The sequence below is a fragment of the Sciurus vulgaris genome (assembly GCF_902686455.1).
Source record: "Sciurus vulgaris genome assembly, chromosome: 2".
NCBI classification, from domain to species: Eukaryota; Metazoa; Chordata; class Mammalia; order Rodentia; family Sciuridae; genus Sciurus; species Sciurus vulgaris.
In genome coordinates, this window is record NC_136462.1 from 52028143 (window position 1) to 52047559 (window position 19417).

The following is a 19417-nucleotide window of genomic DNA, read 5'->3' on the forward strand; positions in this document are numbered from 1 at the left end:
TCCAATTTCATCCATTTGCCTGCAAATGCCATAATTTTATTATTCTTTATAGCTGAGTAATATTCCATTGTATATATAGACCACAGTTTCTTTATCCGTTCATCAATTGAAGGGCATCTAGGTTGGTTCCATAGTCTAGCTATTGTGAATTGAGCAGCTATGAACATTGATGTGGCTGTATCTCTGTAGTGTGCTGATTTTAAGTCCTTTGGGTATAGGCCGAGGAGTGGGATAGCTGGGTCAAATGGTAGGTCCATTCCAAGTTTTCTAAGGAATCTCCACACTGCTTTCCAGAGTGGCTGCACTAATTTGCAGCCCCACCAGCAATGTATGAGTGTACCTTTTTCCCCACATCCTCTCCAACACCTATTGTTGCTTGTGTTCTTGATAATTGCCATTCTAATTGGGGTGAAATGGAATCTTAGTGTAGTTTTGATTTGCATTTCTCTTATTACTAAAGATGTTGAACATTTTTTCATATATCTGTTGATTACTTGTACATCTTCTGTGAAGCGTCTGTTCATTTCCTTAGCCCATTTGTTGATTGGGTTATTTGTATTCTTGGTGTAGAGTTTTTTGAGTTCTTTATATATTCTGGAAATCAGTGCTCTATCTGAAGTATGAGTGTCAATGATTTTCTCCCACTCTGTAGGCTCTCTCTTCGCATTGCTGATAGTTTCCTTTGCTGAGAGAAAGCTATTTAGTTTGAATCTATCCCGTTATTGATTCTTGCTTTTATTTCTTATGCTATGGGAGTCCTGTTGAGGAAGTCTGATCCTAAGCCAACAAGGTGAAGATTTGGACCTACTTTTTCTTCTATAAGATGCAGGGTCTCTGGTCTGATTTCAAGGTCCTTGATCCATTGTGAGTTGAGTTTTGTGCAGGGTGAGAGATAGGGGTTTAATTTCATTCTGTTGCATATAGATTTCCAGTTTTCCCAGCACCATTTGTTGAAGAGGCTATCTTTTCTCCATTGCATATTTTTGGCACCTTTCTCTAGTATTAGAAACTTGTATTTATTTGGGTTTGTGTCCGTGTCCTCTATTCTGTACCATTGATCTACCCATCTATTTTGGTGCCAATACCATGCTGTTTTTGTTACTATTGCTTTGTAGTATAGTTGAACTTCTGGTATTGCGATACCCCCCGTTTCATTTTTCCTGCTAAGGATTGCTTTAGCTATTCTGGGTTTCTTATTCTTCCAGATGAATTTCATAATTGCTTGCTCTATTTCTGTGAGGTACGTCATTGGGATTTTAATTGGAATTGAATGGAATCTGTATAGCACTTTTGGTAGTATGGCCATTTTGACAATATTAATTCTGCCTATCCAAGAACATGGGAGATCTTTCCATCTTCTAAGGTCTTCCTTAATTTCTTTCTTCAGTGTTTTGTGGTTTTCTTTGTAGAGATCTTTTACCTCTTTGGTTAGATTGATACCCAAGTATTTTATTTTTTTTGAGGCTATTGCAAATGGAGTTGTTTTCCTCATTTCCCTTTCAGCTGTTTCATCACTTGCGTATAAAAATGCTGTAGATTTATGCGTGTTGATTTTATAGCCTGCTATTTTGCTGAATTCATTGATGAGGTCTAGAAGTTTTCTGGAGGAGGTTTTTGGATCCTCTAAATATAGAATCATGTCATCTGAAAATAGTGACAGCTTAAGTTCCTCTTTTCCTATTCGTATCCCTTGAATTTCTTTAGTCTGCCTAATTGCTCTGGCTAGAGTTTCGAGGACAATGTTGAATAGAAATGGTGAAAGAGGACATCCCTGTCTTGTTCCCATTTTTAAAGGGAATTGTTTCAGTTTTTCTCCATTAAGAATGATGTTGGCCATGGGCTTAGCATAAATAGACTTTACAATGTTCAGGTATGTTCCTGTTATCCCTATTTTTTCTAGTGTTTTCAGCATGAAGGGGTGTTGTATATTGTCAAATGCTTTTTCTGCGTCAATTGAAATAACCATATGATTCTTATCCCTGCGTCAATTGAAATAACCATATGATTCTTATCCTTATGTCTATTGACATGATGGATTACGTTTATTGATTTACGAATGTTGAACCATCCTTGCATTCCAGGAATGAACCCCACTTGATCGTGGTGCACAATTTTCTTAATATGTTTTTGGATACGGTTTGCCAATATTTTGTTAAGGATCTTTGCATCTATATTCATCAAGGATATTGGTCTAAAATTTTCTTTCCTTGATGTGTCTTTTCCTGGTTTGGGTATGAGGGTGATATTAGCTTCATAGAATGAGTTCGTAGGGTACCCTCCTTTTCTATTTCCTGGAATACTTTGAGAAGTATTGGAATGAGTTCTTCCTTGAAGGTCTTGTAGAACTCGGCTGAGAATCCGTCTGGTCCTGGGCTTTTTTTGGATGGTAGATTTTTAATGGCTTCTTCTATTTCATTGCTTGATATTGATCTGTTTAAATCGTGTATGTCCTCCTGGTTCAGTTTGGGAGGAGCATATGTCTCTAGAAATTTGTCAGTGTCTTCGGTACTTTCTATTTTGTTGGAATACAGATTTTCAAAGTAGCTTCTCATTATGTTCTGTATCTCAGTGGTATCTGTTGTGATATTTCCTTTTGCATCATGTACTTTAGTAATTTGAGTCTTCTCTCTCCTCTTTGTTAGTATGGCTAAGGGTTTATCCGTTTTGTTTACTTTCTCAAAGAACCAACTTTTTGTTATGTCAATTTTTTGAATAGTTTCTTTTGTTTCAATTTCATTGATTTCAGCTCTGAATTTAATTATTTCCTGTCTTCTACTACTTTTGCTGTTATTCTGTTCTTCTTTTTCTAGGGCTTTGAGCTGTAATGTTAGGTCATTTAATTGTTGACTTTTCATTCTTTTCTGGAATGCGCTCCATGCAATGAATTTTCCTCTTAGTACCGCTTTCATAGTGTCCCAGAGATTTTGATATGTTGTATCATTCTCATTGACCTCTAAGAATTTTTTAATCTCCTTCCTGATGTTTTTTGTTATCCATGTTTCATTCAATAGCATATTATTTAGTCTCCAAGTGTTGGAGTAATTTCCTTTTTTTACTTTGTCATTGATTTCTACTCTCAGTCCATTATGAACTGACAGAACACAAGGCAGTATCTCTATTTTTTTGCATTTCCTAAGGTCTGCTTTGTGGCATAACATATGGTCTATTTTCAAGAAGGTTCCATGTGCTGCTGAGAAGAAAGTGTATCCGCTCCTTGATGGATGGAATATTCTATATATGTCTATTAAGTCTAGGTTATTGATTGTGTTATTGAGTTCTATGGTTTCTTTGGATGGATTTTGTTTGGAAGATCTATCTAGTGGTGACAGCAGTGCGTTAAAGTCGCCCAGAATTATTGTGTTGTGGTCCATGTGATTCTTGAAATTGAGAAGGATTTGTTTGATGTACAGGGATGCACCATTGTTTGGGGCATAAATATTTACTATCGTTATGTCTTCCTGATTTATGGTTCCCTTAAGCAGTATGAAATGTCCTTCTTTATCCCTTCTGACTAACTTTGGCTTGAAGTCCACTTTATCTGATATAAGGATGGAAACCCCCGCTTTTTTACTGAGTCCATGTGCGTGGTAGGTTTTTTCCCATCCTTTCACCTTTAGTCTGTGGATGTCTTTTTCTATGAGATGTGTCTCTTGCAGGCAGCATATTGTTGGGTCTTTTCTTTTTAATCCATTCTGCCAGTCTGTGTCTTTTGATTGATGAGTTTAGGCCATTAACATTCAGGGTTATTATTGAGAAATAATTTGTATTCCCAGTCATTTGGCTTATTTTTGGTTTTTAAGTTGGCTTGGTTTCTCCTTTGAGTGCTTTTTCTCTATGGTAGTTCCTCCCTTTGCTGACCTCCATTGTTGTTTTTAATTTCCTCCTCATGGAATATTTTGTTGAGAACATTCTGTAATTCAGGCTTTCTATTTGTAAATTCTTTTAACTTTTGTTTATCATGGAAGGATTTTATTTCATCTTCAAATCTGAAGGTTAGTTTTGCTGGGTATAGGATTCTTGGTTGGCAATCATGTTCTTTCAGAGCTTGAAATATGTTGGTCCAGGCCCTTCTAGCTTTTAGAGTCTGGGTTGAGAAGTCTGCTGCTATCCATATTGGTCTCCCCCTTTATGTAATCTGATGCTTTTCTCTCTGGCCTTCAAAATCCTATCTTTATTTTGAATGTTAGGCATTTTCATTATAATGTGCCTTGGTGTGGACCTGTTGTGATTCTGTGCATTTGGTGTTCTGGAAGCCTCTTGTATTTGATTTTCCATTTCATTCTTCAGGTTTGGGAAATTTTCTGATATTATTTCATTGAATAGGTTGTTCATTCCTTTGGTTTGTATCTCTGTGCCTTCCTCAATCCCGATAATTCTTAAATTTGGTCTTTTCATGATGTCCCATAGTTCTTGGAGATTCTGTTCATGATTTCTTACCATCTTCTCTGTTTGGGCGACTTTATTTTCAAGATTAAATATTTTGTCTTCATTGTCTGAGGTTCTGTCTTCCAAGTGGTCTAGTCTGTTTGTGATGATTTCCATTGAGTTTTTTATTTGGTTTATTTTCTCCTTCATTTCAAGGATTTCCTTTTTTTTTTTTTTTTTTTTTTTTTTTTTTTTGAGAATCTCTATCTCTTTGTTGAAATGATCTTTTGCTTCCTGCAGGTGCTCTTTCAGCTTATTGGTATTATCATTCATTGCCTGCATTTGCTCTCTTTATCTCATCCTTTGCTTTGCGAATCATCTTAATCATGTATACTCTGAAGTCCTTTTCTGACATTTCTTCTAACATACTGTCATTGGATTCTATTACTATAGAATCTAGATTTGTTTGGATCATTTTCTTCCCTCGTTTTTTCATGTTGTTCATGTATCTTCCCCTCTAGCGCTGCAGATCTGGGGTATTGCAGATTTCCCCCTATAGGCTTATAGTGGCCCTATAGGTTTCCAAAACCCTTTCTTTAAGGGGAGATCAATATTAGCAGTGCCCAAATCAGACACTATGCAATCCTAGACCAAATAGCCCCTATGGGGACAATAACAAAATTGTCATAATAAACAAAAGGTGTTCAAATGTTATCTTCGGTAAAACAAACAGATTTACAATAATGTCTGCAGTTTCTAATGGAGAACAAAGAGGATGCAGAGGGATGAAGAATATGGCTGTTAATGGGATAATAAAAGAATATACAGAAGTTCTAGAAAATAGAAAGGGTGAGAGTATAATCAAAAGAAATTGGATTTTAGCATGTAAATAAGGGAGAAAGCGACTCTGAAGGAACAGGTAAACAGAAGGAAAAGAAAGCAAGAAACGTAAAGAAATAAAAACTTTTTTTTTTTTTTAAAAGGAGAAAAAAGAAAATCTACTGTATAACAGTCATATACTAATGAAACCTCCCAGTGTATGAGAGGTACCTGACAATGAGCTTCAAGCCTCCAGCAGGCGTCTCAGGATGGGATTTGCCCCACCCGAAGATCGGAGCTAAGGCTTCCAGGATTATCCAAGATGGCTGCTCTGGCTTCCAAATTTGTTGGCAAATGGGGAGCTGCAGCTCAGGGGTGGACGTGGTCAGCTGGAGGTCCTGGAGACAGGATGCAGTTGGTCCGGCAGTGGTCCTGGAGGTCGGGTGTGTTTGGTGTGGTTGTGGGATCCAGGAGGCCGGGTCCAATCAGTTGGTCTGGGTTCCCGGTGATAGGGCACAGTCAGTTGGTCTGGGGGTCCTGGCAGCAGGGAGCAGTCAGTTGATGTAAGGGCCCCAGAGGCAGGGAGTGATCGGTCGGGCTGAGGGATCCTGGAGACGGAACTCAGTCAGTCCGGTCAGGGGTCCTACAGGGCTTGGCTCTTGTCTCAAAAAGGCGGCAGCCACGTGTAATCAAACCTACAGGTGCTGTAACAGTGAACTTCCAGGCAGCAGCAGGCAGCTGGTTCTCCACTGGCGGTCTGCGGTCAGTCTGCTGGCAGCTGTCGGACAATCGGGAGGTGAACCTCCAGCGTTGGGTGATGGATAGGGGTAAGGCAGGCGATGGACAGGCGAGAGGCAGGCAAATGGCGGATGATAGATGCCTGACAGTCTACGCCCCAAGTTTTAAGACTAATTGTTCTAAAGAATAAAATGAAAACCGCCGCTTCCTAGCCCAGCTTGCTTCAAGCGGCTCGCCCGCCGCTTCTTGCTCTTTCAGCCCGACCAGCAGGACAAAAGACACGTACTCTTCCGAAGTTCATGAAGCAGCTTCCTGCTGTTTTAATTTAAAGTGTCTATCTAAGATAGCATACACAGTATGCCTAAAATTTATTTTCAAATACATTGTCAAATTACTGTTAGAGATAGCAATATTTTAAAGCTCATTTTATAGACAATATTTTTCTTTTTCTTTACAAATTTAATTCCCCAGGGTTGATTACAAACCATATTTTCATTTTTCCTCAGATTAATTTTTACAAACTACTTTTAAAAAAATATTTTTTTTATTAGTTGTCAATGGACCTTTATTTTATTTATATGCAGTTCTGCAAATCGAACCCAGTGCCTTGTACGTGCTAGGCAAGCACTCTGCCACTGAGTCACAACCCCAGCCCACAAATTACTTTTTGTAAAGATAACTTGTAGAGTTTTTAAGACATACTTCATTCAGTCTTTATGCAAGGAAAAAGAAAAAAAATATCATTTCCCAATATATAAATACTTTGATATAATTTTTATATTCAAAGAAAAAAAATTTGTCTATCCTTCATTACTAAACATATATCTACTCTCTCACTTTAGAATGGATTTGTTCAAAGCCCTGTATCATTCTTTTACTCTCCTAATTCCATGGGCATTTCCAGGAAGTTTAGTAATGGACAGAATAGTACAATAAGGTCCTTTCACCTTGATTCACCAGTTGTTCATATTATGCAACGTTTGTTTTGTCATTCTTTTTGAGTGTATTTGTGAGTATATTCATAACAAGCTGGAGATACATCTATTGAAAGAAATATCCTGACCCTTGAAACTATGAGAAATATTTTACTGTATATTCACTCTTTTAGTACTGACACATCATTCAAGGACATGGTGAAGAAAGATAATGTGGGGTTGTTTTTTAAAGCACATTAAAAAAAAGAAAGTCAGGTTTTAATGAGTTGAATTTTCCACCAAATTACTAACTCTACTTTTATGAAGATATAGGACGAAGTTAATCATTACCAAAAATAATCACACACATATTATTTCACATCTAGACAAAGTTCCTGGTCCAGTGAAGTAGAGACACACTCACAATTTATTATAATTTCCCATGCTTCAGACATACAGATTCCATAATAGTTGTAGCATTTTACAGGAATTCAAGAGAAGCTTTGGTAAGTATTTCAGTGAAGTCTCCTAGAGTTGAGAAAATACTTAAATGAGGTGTAAAATCTTGGATAAGATACACTTACAACTGAGAAGAATGATTATCTCTTCAACCATGTTTATAAGATACTACCAATTAATCACTTCTATTTTATTACTTAATTTAAACATATATTGCAAGGGTGTTTATTCTCATTGACCTTTCATCCAAAGCACAGTTTCATTAAATTATAATTATTTAGTTTGCTTTTACCATAGAAGGAATCCTTTTCAATTTGTCATCAGATTTAGAAATAGTTCAGTGTTTTGCACAGTTGTATCTGGTGTCAACGTACAGACATAACATAGTAATGTAGCCTGCAAGTAGGGACACTGGGGTTAGGGCTCCTGAGGTTCTGCTTCTCCTTTTAGGCAAATTACCTAACTTCTCTGTGCTTCACTTCCTTCATTTGTACATGTTTATGGTAATAATACTTATCTTACAGAGATGTAATAAAGATTAAATAAGCTAATGCATAAAACAAATGGATAGAGAATTCAAAAAATATTCATCATTTGTCTTAACACCTAAAAATCTAAGTGTTTATAAAATAATTCATTTATTCTAATTACTCTTGGTGAGTACTTTTTGGGTACTCACCATGAGAGGTACTATACTGAAAATGAATAGAACAGCCACAGTTTTTAAGGCATTTACAGTTTAGTGAAGGAAATGAAGAAGAACAAGGAATTATAAGTGCCTAATAGAAGTAATACTGTGAGACCACCATGGTAGGAGTAACTAATTATGCCTCGGGGAGTCAGAAATAAAATTCATATGGCTTTTGGGTGAATATGGATTTATCCTAGTAAGTGTATATGTTCTTATTTATTTGAAGAAGTCATGAAAGACAAATGCTGAGGAGCTATTTATATTGACAATAGAAAAGAGAGAATTTAGTGCATCTCTGACTGGATCCTATATTGGGGAACAAAATTATCCTAAAGATGTTACTGGGACAAGTGACAGAACTGAAATATCTATAGTAGATTAGGTAATAGAACTTTACTCAATGTTATTTTCCTGAAATTGATCACTATACTATGATTCTGTAAAAAAAAAAAAAAAAAAAAAAAAAGAAAAGAAAATCCTTATTCTAAAATATACCACTGAAATATTAAAGGAGTCAAAGGGAACAGTACTATTTGACAGTAATTTGTAATACATGAGATTTTCTTCTATTCCAAAAATGATCTCAGAACCATTCAGCAATTGTTCCCCTTATTCTGCAAGGAACTGGATAGTATCACAAACTACTCTTAAATAGAGTCCAAGGGGGAAAATGGTACACACAGAATGATGAAGCTTGTGGCAAAGTGTTAAAAAAATTTAGTGATTGATAGTATACAGGAGTTGATGGGTGTTATGTTTGCAACTTTTGTTTTGTAAATGTGCTATTGCTTCCAAAGAAAAAATAAAGGGGGAAAAGACATCATTGGAAGCCATCTTCATTGAGAAGAGACATTTCTAGATATCCTAGAGGCTAAGTTCATTGGGTATTTAGGAGAACTAGCACGTAGAAAGTTTATGGAGGGCTGGGGAGATAGCTCAGCTGGTAGAGTGCTTGCCTCGCAAGCACAAGGCCCTGAGTTCAATCCCCAGTACTGCAAAAAAAGAGAAAGTTTATGGAACCCATGAAAGAGCATGACTAATTTGTAAGTAGTTTGGTATGGTAATTTCTATGTCAGTGTAAGAAATTTAGAATATAGTCTTTCAAATATCTATAGAGAACTAGCTTGGATAGTCTTAAGCTGATGTTTATGAAATATTACTACTGAAAATTCAAGAAATATTTTGCAAATTATTGGACAAAAGTTGTGCCAGAGTCATGTTTTATATACTGTTATCAGTAGGAAATCTCATTTTCTAAACATCATGAATTTTTTTTTCTGCCTGACAACCTGTAATTATTACACAGCTATTTTAAAAAGACATGTTTAAGAATTTGAGTGGGCTTAAGCTAAGTAGATAATAGAAATTTAGTATCCTTGTAGCCCTAGAATCTCAACATTAGTGACAATTTGAAAATTTGTCAACAAAAACAGAATAAAAATGCTTTAAGCATTTTATATCATCAACATCCATTATTATTAAGAAAATATTTTAGAGTGGAGCTGAGAAAAATCATAAGAAATTTTTAAAGCAGCAAAATAAGTGATTTTGCTAGTAATTTTCACCATCAAAGGTCAGAATAACCCAGCATTATCTTTCTGCAAATTTTACATGGTAATTTGACCCTTCTGTGCTAATGCTTGAATGTTTTATTTCTTAGTCTAGAGATTAAGATATTACTTCTAATGATAGTCACGTAAATTATTTTTATTGCTAATCTCTTAATGGCAAGACTCCTACAGATATCTTTAAAAAGCCAAATGTCTCAGTGTTTCATACATGAAATAATTTTTAGGACAAAAATAAAAGGTAATGGACCAAGTTCTCAAACAATATCCAACCATTTCCTTACTGGGAAAGGAAAATCTTGCTGAATGCTTTTGAGATTGCAGTTGGAATATGAGGAAAATGTAAAATTTGCACAAATTTTCTAGGAAGTTGAAAATCAAAATAGATTTTTAAAAATTTTTCTGAAAGCAATAATTTTCCATATTTGTTCTTACATAAATACATAATTTATATATCTATATAATAGTCTACTTTGAACTTTTTTGTCAAAAGAATTGAAACATTGGAGAATAGTACAATGTGAATTATTTATTATAACGTAAACTTTTTTTCCTTTCTGAGCATGAGATACAAGAGAAATTTTGGAAAACAAAATAAAGCCAGAGCTTTGGGGATTAACAAACCAGTTTTCAAATTTTATTTCTAATGGTTATAAGATAGAATATTAATTTTTGTGGTTTCTTAATCTTGACTAGAATGTTTGGATTTTATGTTATAAAAATACTAGTAGAATCCTTTATGAATTTTGTTTGCAGAAAAGTTTCTCATGGATTGTGTTAAAGTTTTTGTACTTTATTTTGTTGTAAAACAAAGATATGTAAGCTTTTTGAAATTGCTGAAACTCAAGTATTTAATCATTAGAGAATATGAAATCATCTGTGGGAGTTTATCCTGTTTTCTGTATTAGGGTTGCTAATGAATAAAGCAACTTGTAGTCTTCATGTTTTAGATATTTTAAACTTTTTATAAATCTGGAAGATGTTCAAATGAAATGTTCAAATGAAGTCTTTTTTTTTTTTACTGTTTGCTTTGTTAATAATAGTTTATATTGTATTTGTGGAAAGGAGGTTGGTTTATGAGGTCATAAAGTATACATAGTTATAAAAAATACAGCTGTTTTTATTAAGTATATTTAAAATGTATTTAAAGTTTTAAGTATTTGATGATGCCTTCTCTAATTACAAGAAAATTGAGGGAAGAATCAAAGCAGTTTTAATTTATCATTTGGTCTTCTTAGCAATTGAAAGCATGCAGTGAAGAGCAAGAAGATAGAGAATGTTTGAACCAAGCTATTACTGCTCTCATGAATCTTCAAGGTAGTATGGACCGAATTTACAAGCAGTATTCACCTAGACGCCGACCTGGGTAATTCTAAACTGTTGAAAATATGAATATTTCTGTATGCTTCATTGTATTTGGTATTGTTCATTGTATCTTGGTTTTTTCAAAAAGTGTAATTTATAATGACATTGCATTTTTAAAAGTTGTGCTTTTCTTTCACTTTTTTTGGTTGTTTTAGTTTTAAGATTAGCATTGTCATAATGTTAAGATATGCTTAATAAATCTAAAAAATGTGTTTAATTATTTTTGTATAATCAATACAAGAATTTAAGATTCTTTGTCATTTTAGTACTTATGGCATTAGGAATTTTGAAATATAGAGCCTGTAGTACTTCTCTTTCACAGCAACAAAATGGGACATGTATTTTTTAGTGACAAAGTTAGAAGAAAGTAAATGTGTATAAAATTTAGTATTTCATTATTTAATTTTTTCCCTTTGAAAGTCTGGGGACTTAGGGGCTGGGATTGTAGCTCACTGGTAGAGCGCTTGCCTTGCATGTGCGAGACACTGGGTTCAATCCTCAGCACCACATAAAAATAAAAATAAGTAAAATAAAAGTAATGAAATAAGTAAATAAAATAAGTAATTAAAAAGAAGTCTGGGGATTTAACCAATGGCTTCATGTATGCTAATAACCTTGTACACTATCACTGAATTACTCCCTCAGTATTTTCGTCACTTGATTTGTGATAGTTTGCACTTGAAGAAATTAGGAGTTAGGACCGTGTAATCACTGATTAAATTTTAATTCTTTTTTTTTTTTTTTTTTTTTTTAACTAGGGATCCTATTTGCCCTTTTTATAATCGTCAATTAAGAAGCAAGCACCTGGCCATTAAAAAAATGAATGAAATTCAGAAAAACATAGATGGATGGGAAGGCAAAGATATTGGACAGTGCTGCAATGAATTCATAATGGAAGGACCATTGACAAGAATTGGTGCTAAACATGAACGACATATTTTTCTGTTTGATGGCTTAATGATCAGCTGTAAACCTAATCATGGCCAGACCCGGCTTCCAGGTTACAGTAGTGCAGAATATAGATTAAAAGAGAAGTTTGTCATGAGGAAAGTACAAATCTGTGATAAAGAAGATACTTGTGAATGCAGACATGCTTTTGAATTAGTATCCAAAGATGAAAATAGCATAATATTTGCTGCTAAGTCTGCAGAAGAGAAAAATAATTGGATGGCAGCCCTTATTTCTCTTCATTATCGTAGTACTCTAGATCGAATGCTAGATTCTGTATTATTGAAAGAAGAAAATGAGCAGCCACTGAGATTGCCAAGTCCAGAAGTATATCGTTTTGTGGTAAAAGACTCTGAGGAAAACATTGTTTTTGAAGACAACTTGCAAAGTAGAAGTGGAATCCCAATTATTAAAGGAGGAACTGTGGTGAAATTAATCGAAAGGTTAACATATCATATGTATGCAGGTATGTGAAACTTATTACAGGTATTTGCCTAGGGCCTAGTTCCCAAAAACTTTTTAATGGTGTTCAAAAATAATGTATAAACCCATTTATGCATCATCCATCTTTAATAATTGTCAACTCATGTTTCATCTGTTTTACTACAGATTTAAATCATTTTAAAGATCTCAGAAAAAAGATGGATTACCTTCAGGATATTAAAATACTGCAAAATCAAAAGGGATAAAGAACTAATTAAATGTTTCTAAAATATAATATTGTTCACTTCATTGCTAATAAGTGCTCATAAAATTTGCATATTCATGTTTTTTTAATTTGAAAACAATCCTCATTTATCAAGAAAATACCACAATTGACAGGAAAAGCTTCAGTGGGAAAAGTGAAAGTAAAAAGAAAAAGGAAGGAAAATATGATACTTTGAATTAATTAAACTGAAAAACTGAATATGAAATATGTTTATGCTCTACTTTTTCAGATCCCAATTTTGTTCGCACTTTTCTTACTACATATCGTTCATTTTGTAAACCACAGGAATTGCTAAGCTTACTGATTGAACGGTGAGAAAATGTATATTTTACTTTCATTAATGTCTTATGAAAATTTAATTGTTGTACCACAAAGTACCTAGTAGCTAGTACCTACTCAAGTAGGTGTTGAACATAATTTATTTGACACCACATTAGAAGTGTTACTTTTCAAATAGTGTTCACTATTTGAAATATTCAGCTATTAGCAATATTTCAGGATGTAATCATAAAGACCCAATTTAGAGGGAAAAAACTGCATTTTAGTAAAATTTGTTCTCTTTCTTAAAAGGACCTTTCAACATTTTGCTTTTAAAACAAACTTGTTATGGAAATTTCAAAATGTGCAAGAGTAGACGGAAAAATATAATAAACCCATTTATCCATTGTCCAACTTCAGTAATTATCAACTCATGTTTCATCTGCTTCCCTACAGATTTAAATATTCTACTCCCAAGATTATTTTGAAGTAGATCTCAGAACACATATTTCATCTGTTTCTCTAAAAGTAAAGAGTTTTTATTTTTTAAAAATCATATACCAAACTGGGGTTGTAGCTCAGTGGTAGAGTGCTTGCCTAGCATGTATGAGGCACTGGGTGTGATTCTCAGCACCACATAAAAAAATAAAAATAAGTAAAATAAAGGATTATGTCTGTCTATAACTAATAAAAATTTTTAAAATTATATATCATTATTAAACCTAAAACCATTGCTTTATTATTATTAATTTAAAATTTTTTGAATTGATTTTTTTTAACTGAATGTTTTTTACTTAGTGATATTTTAAATGCTTTGTAGTTTTAAAAAAAGAATCTGGCTGGATGTCATGGAATGGGCTTATAATTCTAGTACTCAGGAGGCTGAGGCAGGAGGATCATTTGAGATAGCCTGTGTAACATAGTGAGATCCCATTTCAAAAAACAAAAACAAAATATATTTAAAACTACATATAGATATGCACATGTATATACACACATGTATCTCTACATATATAATCTGAACTACAAAGTGATTTTTGTTTTACATTTAAAAATTTACTACAATTTTTTCTTGACCCTTATTTCTATTTTGTTCTGTGAAACTAAGTTTACTAGGCTCACTATAATAGATTATGAAAATCTATTGTTGAATTTATGTGTCCAAAATAAGGAAATTATATTTGCTAGACTTCCATTATAGCTGTATTTCCTATGGTTGGGCAAGGTTTTTGTTTTTTTAATTTCGATTTTTTATTTTTTACCTTACCCACTTAGGGATGTTCTTAATTTAAAAGTTTATCTTAGGCCTCCTTTTTGAACTTCATACTCACATATTTAAGGAAATTAATTTTTCTGCTTTCATTTTTATAATATAAATATTAAGGATAAATGATTAAATAAGTCCTTTCTTTTACATTGTAGTACTGGGGATTGAATATAGGACTCGCCCAAGCTAGCTAGAGTTCCACCACTGATCTACATTCTCAACCTTTATTTTATTTTGAGACAGTCTCACTAAATTGTTGAGGTTAACTTTGAACTTCCAGTCCTCCTGCCTCAGCTCCCCAGTAGCTGAGATTACAGGCATGCACCATATCTCCCAGCTCTTTGATGTTCTTTAAAGAAGTTATATTCCCGTGGATTCTTTTTTTTTTTTTTGTGATCTTTTCCATGAACCTTTTATTTGTCAGTTAGTGCTAATTATAAAAAATTTTTGATAAAGATTAAGGACATAAAATCTTAGGATCAGGATCATATAGCTAAAGGCAATTTTTTGTAGTTTTGTAGTATGCAGTACCATAGGGAAGGTTTAACAGTAATTGCACTTTCTACAAAGTGGATAAGAAAGGGGATTCTTCGATCAAATATTTTTTTCCATTGTATTTAAAATCTTTTTCATTTATTTATGAACAAATTCCTTACCTTTTGTTTTCTTCTTAGATTTGAAATTCCAGAACCAGAACCTACTGAAGCAGACAAATTGGCAATAGAGAAAGGCGAGCAGCCAATCAGTGCAGACCTTAAAAGATTCCGGAAGGAATATGTCCAACCAGTACAACTTAGGTTTGACCTGAATATTATATTTCTTATGTGCCATTCTATTTTCAGCATATAGTTAACACAAAAGTTCTTAGCTCTTAATTTAAATATTTTTGTTAACTTTATGACAGTTAAATTTCCAAATTTCTTTCTCTGTGAAGCTAAATACTTGGAAGAAATTTATATAAGTGTACCATGATTTATATCAGCTCTCTCTAGACTGTGATATGTTTACAGATCAAAATAAGTGTTTGTTATTGTAAGTAAAACTTACGCATATAAGCTTACTTACTATCAGCCTTCCACTCTATTTCTTTCATGTCCCTTTGTAATGATAGGTACTTGGTCCTGATTTTTTTTTTTTTTATAATTTGTAATATTTATGGAAGTTCTAGTGCTTTTACTATTCTCTTAGTCTTACATTATCTGTGGAATCATTGCAGTAATTTCTAAAATATATTTAATTATAGCAGTTGCCAGTTGTTAGATACTCACTGTGCTGGGTATTACCCTAAGTACTTTATCTTTTTTATCTCATCCTCAAAACAGGGTTTGTTTGTTTTTTTTTTAATGGTGTAACACAATGATTATTCTCACTTTTTATATGAGGAAGTGGAAAACTTAGCATGGTTAAGTAATTTGAACTTTGTCACGTAAAGTGAGTTGACAGGCTGGGACCATATCTAACCTCCTGAGCCAGTGTGAGCCCATATTTTTCCTACTGAAGGACACCTGGGCATTTTCCAGTCTTTGATTATGAATAAATCTGCTATAAACTTTATCTTACAAGTCTTATTGTGTATATATATTTCACTTGGGTAAATAACTCAGAGTGGAATGTCTAGGATGTAAGTAGATGTGTGTTTTGTTTTAAAAGAAACTGTCAAAACTTCCTGAACATTCTCACCAGCAATATATGAGAATTTCAATTGCTACATATCTTCACCATTGTTTATTGATGTTAGTCTTTATACATTAGCCATACTGCTGGGTATATAGTGGTATCTCATTGTTGTTTTAATTTGTACTTCCCTGTTGACTAATGATGTCAAGAACATTGTACTGTCTCTTATTGGCCATTCTTTTTCTGTGAAGAACAGATTTGAATCATGTCTATTATTCATTGAGTTGTCTTTTTATTACTGAGTTGTATAAGTATATTGAGTAGGACTGGATATAGTCCTTTATCGGAAAAAGGTTTTATAATATTTTCCCACAGACTGTGGTTTGCCTGTTAGTTTTAATGATGTTTTGATAAGATGAAGTTTTGATGCAGTCTGATTAGACTTTTTTCTTTTATCTGATTGTAATTTTAAAATTATATCAATGCTGTAGAAACTAGAAAGGAAAGAAAATGTAAGCAGAATTGTTTGAACTGACAAAAGTATAAACTAGAAGCTAACAATTTATAATCTCTTGATATATTTTCTAAACCACTGAACTAACCAGACACACAGTGACTTAAGGTTGTTTTAATACAAATAGCATGACAAAGACTGATAATTAAATGTACTTGTATAATCTGAGAGAAATATAGTTGTCTGTGGTAGGGAAGTAAAAGCTAACTTAGAAATGACTCTTTGTTGAAGTAATGAAGAAAAATAATTTATATTATTATAATGTCTCTGTGGTAGGGAGAATTTCATATTTGCAAGATCAGGAGTAATCATTTTTGTGATATGCAAAACAAAATCACTCTGACGAAAATATTTTTGTCTTTAAAATGAAATAAGGTTATAGGTATATTTGAAGATTACACGGAAATTTGATGATAGCACTTGAATTTATCTTATTTTTTTGGTACTGGAAATTGAACAGAGGGGCGCTTTACCATTGAACTCCATACCCAGCCTTTTTATTTATTTATTTATTTTTTGTTTTGAGACAGGGTCTTACTTAGTTGCTTACAACCTTGCTAAATTGCTAAGTCTGGCCTTGAAGTTCAACCCTCCTGCCTTAGCTTCCCAAGTCACTGGGATTATAGGCATGTGCCACCACACTGGGCAAGCACATGAATTTAAAACTAAATATACTAAATCTTAGTTAATTTTCCATTTTATTTGAAAAATATATTAAAATTTAGAGCTTAAAATAACTTTTTCAATTTAAGAACTTAAAATAGCTTTTATACTATAGAGCATGCATTTTCTACATATGAATAAAGAAAATACACTTTTCCTTAACATAAATCAGTGATTAAGCACAGAAACCATAGTTTTTATGCATATACATATTTTAAAGTATAATTTTTATTTTTACTTTTTTGCAATACTGGGGATTGAACCCAGGGGCACTTTGCCACTGAGCTACATCCTCAGCCCTTTTTATTTTTTATTTTGAGACAGGGTTTCACTAAGTTGCCCAGGCTGACCTTGAACTTGGCGATCCTCCTGCCTCAGCCTCCCAAGTAGCTAGGATTACAGGTGTGTGCCACCACTCCCGGCTAAATTATAATTTTAAAATAATATACAGTCTGGAGATTTATTTACTTCATATTATTGAAGCACTTAAGGTACTAATTAAAAACAGAGACTCAAAGTAATGTATTGGTTCTTGCATATAAAACTATCACCATGGCATTAGAAAAGTGAAAGAAGTATAACTTAGGTTTCACTAAAATGTGACTCTTTCATTTTACCAGGATCTTAAATGTATTTCGCCACTGGGTTGAACACCATTTTTATGACTTTGAGAGAGATGTGGAATTACTTAAAAGACTGGAATCCTTCATTTCAAGTGTAAGAGGTATATTATTAAAGTTTTGATTGAATTTTATATTGCACTTTTTATTTTCAAAATTGTATGACTAAGAATCTAAACTACTTTTCCATTTTTAAAAAGCTGAAATAACATTTGGAATGATATTTATAGACTCTAGTAAGCTCACATATGTTTAGAACCATCTGAAGTCTTAGAATCTTGCCTTTTCATATTTTTCTTTGTTTGTCTGCAATACTGAGGATCAAACCAAGGGCCTTGCACATGCTAGGCAAGTGCTATACCATTATACTCTTGACCCCCTTTCAAGTTTTTGAGGAGATTGTTACTTTTAAAAAAGTCAAAAGTCCTCTTTAATAAATTGAAGCTATTTAATTTTATGTCACCTCAATTTTGCCATTTTTTTCATTAAATAAGTTTACTTTTATGCTTTTTTTGGGGGGGGGCGGGGGTATCAGGAATTAAACCCAGGGGCACTTAACTACTGAGCCTCATCCTCGGCACCTTTTTTATATTTTATTTAGAAACAGGAAGTGATCCTCCTGCCTCAGCCTCCCCAGCTGCTGGAATTACTGGCATGCACCCCCACACATGGCAATTTTATGCTTTTTTATTCTTCTTAATCTGGTTCTTTAATTTTGGATGATTAACAGCTTTTTAAAATAATATTTCCTGTCATGGAAAAGTATTCCAGGGGAGTACATTTTTGTGCCTGAAAGATAGAAATTTCCAACTTGAAGTTTCAAACACAATCTGTGAAATAAAACTCCAGGCCATGATATGTATCATCAAATGGATATTATTTTAAGAATATTTGCATTTTATCTAACAGTATAAAATATTGATTAAGAATCCTATTGAAGTATTCTTGGCAAGTATTAATGTCAAAACATTGATCTCACTGGGCACAGTGGCACAAGCCTTCAATCCCAACAATTTGGGAGGCTGAAGCAAAGGGATCACAGGTTCAAAACCAGCCTCTATAACTGGGTGAGACCCTCTCTCTAAATAAAATACAAAAAAAGAAGGGATGAGGCTCAGTGGTTAAGTGCCCCTGGGTTCAATCCTGGGTACCAAAACAAAGAAAGAAATAAACAAAAACATTGATCTTTATGTCTCTGGTTTTCAAAAAATATAGGGGATAGATAAACATGGCAGATGACACCACCAGGGAACAATTGGCAAGACTCAGACTTGAGAAACACCGCAAGACAAATGATTCCATCTCTTTCAACAAATAAATTACAAGCAAAAATGAGACATAAAGGGGGAACCTATAGATTAAGGGAAACTTAAGAAATATGGACTAAATTTAATATGTAAATCTTATATATGTCCTTTTAAAACAAATCAACTGTAAGAAAACATTTAAGAGACAGAAATTTTAATGTTAATATTTGGAGATTTTAAGACCTCACTATTGACACAGCCACATCAATGTTTATAGCAGCTCAATTAACAATAGCTAAGCTATGGAATTAGTCTAGGTGTCCTTCAACAGATGAATGGATAAAGAAAATGTGGTATATACACACAATGGAGTATTATTCAGCCATAAATAAGAATGAAATTATGGTATTTGCCAATAAATGGATGGAACTAGATACATTTATGCTAAGTGAAATAAGCCAGTCCTGGATAAATTCACTGGATTAGATAAAGGGGAATGAAGGGAAGGGAGGGGGAATGGGAATAGGAAAGACAGTTGAATGAATTGGACACAACTTTCTTATGTTCATATATGAATACAGGACCAGTGTAACTCCACGTCATGTACAACCACAAGAATGGGAAGTTATACTCCATGTATGTATAATATATTAAA

The 19417-nt window shown here is 33.5% G+C and overlaps 1 protein-coding gene and 1 long non-coding RNA gene across 3 annotated transcripts in view; one reads left to right on the forward strand and one right to left on the reverse strand.

The window, feature by feature from the left end:
* LOC306648876 overlaps window positions 1–19417 on the reverse strand; it is a 603819-nt gene that overhangs the window by 373413 nt on the left and 210989 nt on the right. The gene's annotated exons all lie outside the window — the stretch shown is intronic.
* Window positions 1–19417, forward strand: part of SOS2 (SOS Ras/Rho guanine nucleotide exchange factor 2) — a 103303-nt gene that overhangs the window by 50306 nt on the left and 33580 nt on the right. For both annotated transcript variants that reach the window (XM_079118862.1, XM_079118863.1), the window contains exons 9-13: window positions 10793–10920; window positions 11678–12333; window positions 12806–12887; window positions 14776–14898; window positions 17516–17619. In XM_079118862.1, coding sequence (XP_078974988.1) covers window positions 10793–10920; window positions 11678–12333; window positions 12806–12887; window positions 14776–14898; window positions 17516–17619 — 1093 coding nt within the window. The remainder of the gene's footprint in view (window positions 1–10792; window positions 10921–11677; window positions 12334–12805; window positions 12888–14775; window positions 14899–17515; window positions 17620–19417) is intronic.